Source organism: Nilaparvata lugens, unplaced genomic scaffold (assembly GCF_014356525.2).
Source record: "Nilaparvata lugens isolate BPH unplaced genomic scaffold, ASM1435652v1 scaffold7713, whole genome shotgun sequence".
Classification (NCBI taxonomy): domain Eukaryota; kingdom Metazoa; phylum Arthropoda; class Insecta; order Hemiptera; family Delphacidae; genus Nilaparvata; species Nilaparvata lugens.
In genome coordinates, this window is record NW_024093461.1 from 1 (window position 1) to 7,130 (window position 7,130).

General features: G+C 39.6%; 1 protein-coding gene across 1 annotated transcript; it reads right to left on the bottom strand.

Annotated features, from left to right (window-relative positions):
* Nucleotides 1-1,043: 1,043 nt before the first annotated feature.
* LOC120356723 lies at nt 1,044-1,574 on the bottom strand. The gene has a single exon (XM_039445698.1). The coding sequence runs from the start codon at nt 1,572-1,574 to the stop codon at nt 1,044-1,046; it is 531 nt and encodes a 176-aa protein (XP_039301632.1).
* Nucleotides 1,575-7,130: the final 5,556 nt, after the last annotated feature.

A 7,130-nucleotide genomic window follows, 5' to 3' on the forward strand; every position in this document is an offset into this window, starting at 1 on the left:
GGTAGGCGGTAGCACGTTATTGTAATAAGAAATCACTTGCACTGGCTGGGGGGGAAACATGGGCCCATGTCGCAGCGAAGAGGTCGTACATTTATAAGTTCTTTCAAAGGGAGGAAAAATTGGTAGCGTTAGTGCACGTATTAGAACAAGCATCTTGTCAAGCGGGGACGGGCGAAGAGGAAGTGGGGAGTGAAACAAGCCGAGAGAGAGAGCAGTGCCATCTACAATGGGCTTGGCGGTATCATTGCGGCTGATGGCAGTGGCATGTTAGATGGCCATGGGTGAGCGCGGTTGATTCAAAACACACAGCCAACTTACCGACAGATATAAAAGGGAAACTGCCGAAGTTATATGGCGGTAACATACCCCCCCCTCAAAAACGAACAGTTTTTCATAGCGGTGGAAACAATCTCCAGCGGGTCGGTGACATACACAGTGAGAGCGTTGCACAAATGACCAGAAAGGTGGCGCAGACAGGAACAGGTGTAGCTAGGAGCAGCGGTGTAGACAGAAACAGCAGTGTAGACAGGAACGGCGGTGTAGACAGTAGCAGCGGTGTAGACAATAACATCCTCACGGATGTGAGCGAGGCGGTTTTCATGCGGTGTGTGCGGTAACTTGTAGAAGGTTTCAAATGATGCGGGAACTTTGCGTATGTCTCGAACAATGTTCCCAGATGCGCATTTGATAGTGACTACACGTACTAGTCCATCTTTACCAGGGTGTAGCGCAATAATCCTGCCTAACGGCCAGCTGAGAGGAGAGGTGTTGACAGATTTGATTATGACCAAATCGTTAAGTTGCAAGTTTCTTTCAGCGGTTTTCCATTTTGTGCGATTGATCAAGGTGCATAGGTACTCCTTGGACCAGCGATTCCAGAAATATTGGGTCATTTGGTTTGTAAGTCTCCAGCGGCGTGCAACCAATAGTTCCTTCGTCTCTATGGGTTGCGGTGGTGCGGTAAGAGGTCTGCTAAGTAGGAAGTGCCCGGGAGTGAGCACGGAGGCAGCTTCAGCAGGTTCAGAGGACAATTCTGTAAGCGGTCAACTATTTAGAATACTTTCAATTCTAACGAAAATGGTGTCATACTCTTCGTATGTAAGAGCTGTGTCCCCAATACAGCAGTGTAGCAGTGTTTTGGCGGATTTGACGGCGGCTTCCCATATGCCTCCTTGATGCGGAGCATAAGGGGAAATGAACTTCCAGTTTATGCCGTAATTAGACAGAAAGCACTTCACTTCAGAGGGCATCGTCTTCAAGAGGTTTTCTAACTCATACATTTTTCTTGCGGCGGATGTGAAAGTCTTAGCGTTGTCTGAAAATAGAGTGTGCGGCGCACCTCTGCGGGCAATAAATCGGTGTAGAGCGGCGATGAAGTTGTTGACAGACATCGAGGACAGGAACTCTAGATGAGTAGCTTTGGTGGTCAAACATACAAATATGCACAGATAACCTTTTGTTGTTTGTGTACGTTTCAATAAAGATGTTTTGCATGAGAAAGGACCAGCAAAGTCCAAGCCAGTTAAATTGAATGGTCTATTGGCGGTGACTCGTTCAGCAGGTAGCGGGGCCATACGTTGCTGTAGGTTGGTGCGGCAAAAGCGGTTACAAATGACACATTGATGTATTATGCGGTGAACTTGATTGCGGGCAGAGATTATCCAATACTGTTGGCAAACAGCTGCTTGTGTGGTGCGGGGACCAGCATGACAATTTTGAAGATGTATGTGTCGAATGATGAGTGAGGATACATGCTCATTTTTCGGCAGCAATAGTGGATTTCTAGCTTCACTAGAAATCGGAGCGTGCTCAAGACGACCAGATAAGCATATCAAATCATAATCATCAATGTACGGTTGCAATGTTAGTAGATGCTTAGGACATTTTCCAGCTTTCAACTCTGTTATTTCCTTCTGAAATTTATCCCGTTGCACAACATGAACAATGAGTTTTCTAGCTATTTCAGCTTCACAGGCGGTGGTGTCAATTGAGGCAGGCGTTTCACAGGTTTCAATCTGTTTGACTATTTTGCAGCAATATTCATAACGGGCTGGTTTGATGCAGTTGACAAATCTTAGTATGTAGACAAAAATACGACATAGCTTTCCAAATTTGGATACACGTTCTATAGCGGTATACAAACGATTCTCAATTGGTCTTCAACAGTAGCGAGAATGTACAGCGGGTTAGTTTTCATCTCAGGTACAATGTTGGAAACAAGATGATTGGACACGGGAAAGTCAGTGGCGAGACAACGAAACGCATTGGTAGTGTGCCCCCAATCATGGCAGGAGACGATTTCAGCGGGAGTCAAGCCTCTCGAAGCAATATCTGCACAGTTGTTAGCAGAAGTAACGTGATGCCATGACTCAGTTTTGTTAACTGAGTAATTTGCTGTACTCTGTTGGCAACAAAATCTGCAATTTGTATGTGGGTGTGTTGATCCAATCCAAGGCAGTCTTGGAATCGGTGTAGAGTCGAATTTCTTGTAAATCATATTCGGACAGCGTAGGTAAGATGGCGGATAGTAAACGAGCAAGCAGCAAACAACCCATCAATTCCAGGCGTGGAATTGTCATAGTTTTCAGCGGGGCGACATGACTTTTGGCGGCTATGAGACGGCAGTTAACATATCTATTTTCAGTCTCTTCATGAATATATATGCAAGCAGCAAACCCCTTTTCGGAGGCATCGGCGAATCCAAGCAGCCGGGTAGTAGAGCGGTTACAGGCGAGTAAACGCGGGATTACAACATTGTCCAAACAGGAAATTTGAAGAGAGAGAGAGCAGTGCCATCTACAATGGGCTTGGCGGTGAAAATTCCTTCACTTCCGTCACCTGGCCGGCCGCCCCTGGTAGGTGAGGCAAAAATACCTGCAGAAGGAAGATTCCTTGTTTGCCAGTGTGACTCGTATAATCAGCTGTACTTAAGTATCGCTGTATTTATTTACCCTCTTTGAATGAGTTTTTTCATTATTTGATCGCCAACTTTTTTCATGCTAATGTTAAATTAATATTATACAAAAGTTTTCCTTATAAATTAACTTGAACTTATTATTATATTTACAGTGCCAAACTGATCAACTGCATCCTAATGGAACGTTCAAGATGTGATTCAGTAACTGATACGGTTATTGCAATAATTATTTTTGACCAAGTAAGTAAACAATTCACCATGAAATGGTATTTTGCTTTTGCTCCAAATCAGTATGGGCTGGGACACACAGAGAACAATCTGCGGGAAGCGGTCAGAGTGGCCTTCATCTATATTTTAGATATTCATGTCTATAACCTGCTAAGACCTCTCTGATTCCTGTCCGCAGATCGCTGTGTGTGTGTGTCCAAGCCACAAAGTTTTACCTTTTATTAAATATTGTGCGCCACCCACTTGGAAAACATTTTACAGGTGACATTTTTGTACTGTTTCGATTTGGATACTATCAAAAACAACTTGAATATGGTAATTTTAAAAAATCGATTTAATTTACTTAGAATTGATATTCTGAGAAATCAAATATGTAATGAGACAGGCAATACTTTCTTGATCACTTTATACTTGTTTTCATCCCTCTGGAAATGCTGCTGCATTGTGGTCGTTAGGCTAGTTTTACACTCATTCGGTTCGTTTCGTTTTCGGCAAATCCCGATAAGTGTAAAACGGTAATACGGTTTGAATTCAGTACCAAATAGAAACCGCATAGAACCGAACGCCTATTTGACACTTGACTCTAATAAATTCAATCAGGTTTCAATTCGTTGCTAGCGAGAGGCTACTTTCACACACTTTCGGTTCGGTTCGGTTCGTTTCGTTTTTGGCGAATTCCTATAAGTGTGAAGCGATGATTCGGTTTGAATTCGGTACCGAATAGCAACCGCATAGCACCGAACGCCCCCTCGACACGAATAGGTTTTATCATATTCGAATTTGTTGCTAGGGAAACAGGAAAAAACAAAGTCTTCTACACACGCTGGCCTTCTTTGTTTTTATTTTAACCTGATATTGTGATTATCTGTTTCAAAATTTCCCAAGTCAAAATCATATGATCAATTCAATTCTGTTTTTTCACAGGAACATTTTTTTCTCAATGAATAGTTTGCCAAAAAAATATGAAAGATAAAATTAAAACTTAGGGAGAATTTTTTTCCACGAATATTATATGATTTCATCAATGGAGAGAAGAGATGAAGTTTATATACCATGTGTCAAAACAAGGAACAAATTTTCAATTTAAAAAAAATCTCTCTAAACATCCAAAATTAACATAATCTGAAAGAAACTATTCAAATAATTCACAATTTTTAATTAACTTTTAGGGTCGGTTTCGAGCTCGGGATTTAGCTAAGTTCTAGACTTTAACTGGCTTTAAACTCTGGAGTCAGAAAATTGGCTTTCCGAGTCAGAGCGTTGACGTTCTGACTTAAGTCGAGGACTTAAATAGACTGTGTAGTTTAGAGATCACGTTAGACCCTGGAGTTTGTAATTTCGCTTTCTGAGTGAAGGGCTTTTAAGTCCAGGACTTAAAACAGCGTGATTTTAAACCCTCGACTGGGTAGGGTTTAAATTCAAGTTCTAGACTTAACTGAGCAAACACAATTCAGTTATTGTTTTGGAGAAGATAAAAAGCCAAATAATTGTCATGGAATACAGTTTTTTTTTCAAAACAATACGTTTTCAAACTCAGTAGCCTAATTAAATTTTCATTCATAATCACTGGTTAGGATCAATGATCAATAATAGCATAACGTAAAATGAAATGTTTATTCATTCACCTTTCAAAGGTTTTGCTTTGAATAGGCCTACAAAGAAATCGAAACGTATTTTCACAAAATAGTTTGGAGAGCATGCTCATTTGAATTGTCCCGCTGCAATCAGCTGTTTCCGTTTTGCTATAATGCCAACAATACAACAGCAAAATATTGTGAATTTCCCTCATGTTTACTGCGTTAAAGTCCTGGACTCAATAAGTCGAGAACTTGATAGACTCCGTAGTTTAGAAGATAAAATCGTGACTCAGAAAGTCAATTTAGACCCGAGAGCTTATTTTAGTCTAGACTCTGTAAGTCCAGAACTTATAGATCCCGAGCTCGGAAACCGGCCCTAAGTCTAGAACTTGAATTTATACCCTACCCCAGTCGAGGGTTTAAAATCACGCTGTTTTAAGTCCTGGACGATTTTTGATAAATCCTTGACTTGGAAAGAGGCGAGAATCTAATTCAAGTCCTGGACTTATAAGCCCTTCACTCAGAAAGCGAAATTATAAACTCCAGGGTCTAACGTGATCTCTAAACTACACAGTCTATTTGAGTCCTCGACTACGTTAACGCTCTGACTCAGAAAACCAATTGACTACATCTGATTTTGAATCTGACTCCAGAGTTTAAAGCCAGTCAAAGTCTATAACTTGGCTAAATCCCGAGCTCGGAAACCGGCCCTAAATTTTTGTTGTTCAAGAAATAACATCTTACAATTTAACACCAGCTGTTATATTTAAAATACCAGCATGACCTCTGAAAATCCAAACACAGCTGTTTTTGAGAAGAAAATACCTAATTAGAACCGTACAAATTAAAACCTGACATGTATGAAAGCCTCATTCGTTTTCGGTAACGAACCGAACCGAATGCGTGTGAAGCGTGTAAGCCTCACTGTGCAGAATAAGCCTCGTCGACAGAGTGGTGGTCATGGTGTGGGTCTGTCTACCCTCTAACTTTTCAGGGTCTTCTTCAACTTGTTCTCTTTTGCTCAATAATTCAGGCCTATTCCTGGCCAAGGTTGAAGTCACTTCCACTACATGGATCAATTTTGCTTGTAGATCTTTTTATAGTGATGAGTTTCTTCATTTATTGTGAACATTTGTGGTTTCCATTCCACCATTAAGGCTGATTCCAGGATAAACATTGCAGGCAGAGTCAAAATGAGGCCACAAAGGTTGAAATAGTGGTCTACAATGAGCAACTATCTTGAATAATGAATCCTCAAAGTTTCATGAATTTATTTGCTCCCAATCAGCAATGGATCGGATCTCACCCAAGATTTAAACTATATATCGCAAAAAGTAAAAATTATGAATTGAGTTTTCCCTGTATGTGCTTCATTTAGTGAGACCGATGGTATCCAAATCGGAATAGCCTTCTTTGAAAAATGTTACCATAAAAAGTTTGAAAAGCGTGATGCACAACCTTAAGTTATCATTCTTATCAAACATGCACCTGCCACTCCCACTAAACTGTTGACGTCTTGCTCAAGTGACTCCACTGAATATATTTATGAATACCGACTAGCATAAACTAACTTATTGCCTAAGCACAAAGCAGGTTCAAAAACATCACATTCATATTAGGTGTACTTCGTCTACTTGAGCCTACGTTTATTTATTATAATTTTGTACCAATTTTCACTTAGATAAGACTAAAACTACCATAATTTTATCTTTGATAGATAACTATAACAATTTCAACATGTCTAGCTATTATGCTTAAACTCATAAAATATTTTATTTATTTATTTATTAGAACAGTCACAAACACGATATTTGGAAAGAGAACAGGCATTTGCCAAAACTCTTCAATTCCTTGATTTTGGCACATAATAGTCCAAGTGAGGTTAAGTTTAAATTTCTGTTTTCACCAAGATTAACATCGGAGAATACGTATGATGTATGTATGCAACATCAAAATAATTTAATATTTTATGTTCGCAAGTTTAATATTGATATTTAATGTGTTTTTAAGAGCATTCTAAAAGAGATATATATATATATAGAGAAATTGATGTTTTTCTAGCTCAAAAATGTAAACTTGAATCGTGAAATGTGAAGAACATCATACTGACAGCCTATCATTTGCATATGAGCATGTTCCTACTGCTGGCAGCAAATAATAGGATAATAATATATTTTTTTTAATATTGAATGCTGGGATTATAATATTAATATAATTTTATTATTACAGATTGAATACAAAAATAATTGAAGAAATGGTTTCAGATGATTACGAATAAGCGCAGCTATATCTGGAGAGGTAATGCACCTACTGATATCTCGTGATAAGAACTTGGGAGAGATTTAGTGAAAACCTGGAGAACGGCCACTTAGCTCACAAATCTGAGGTTCACATCAAGCTGATATTTG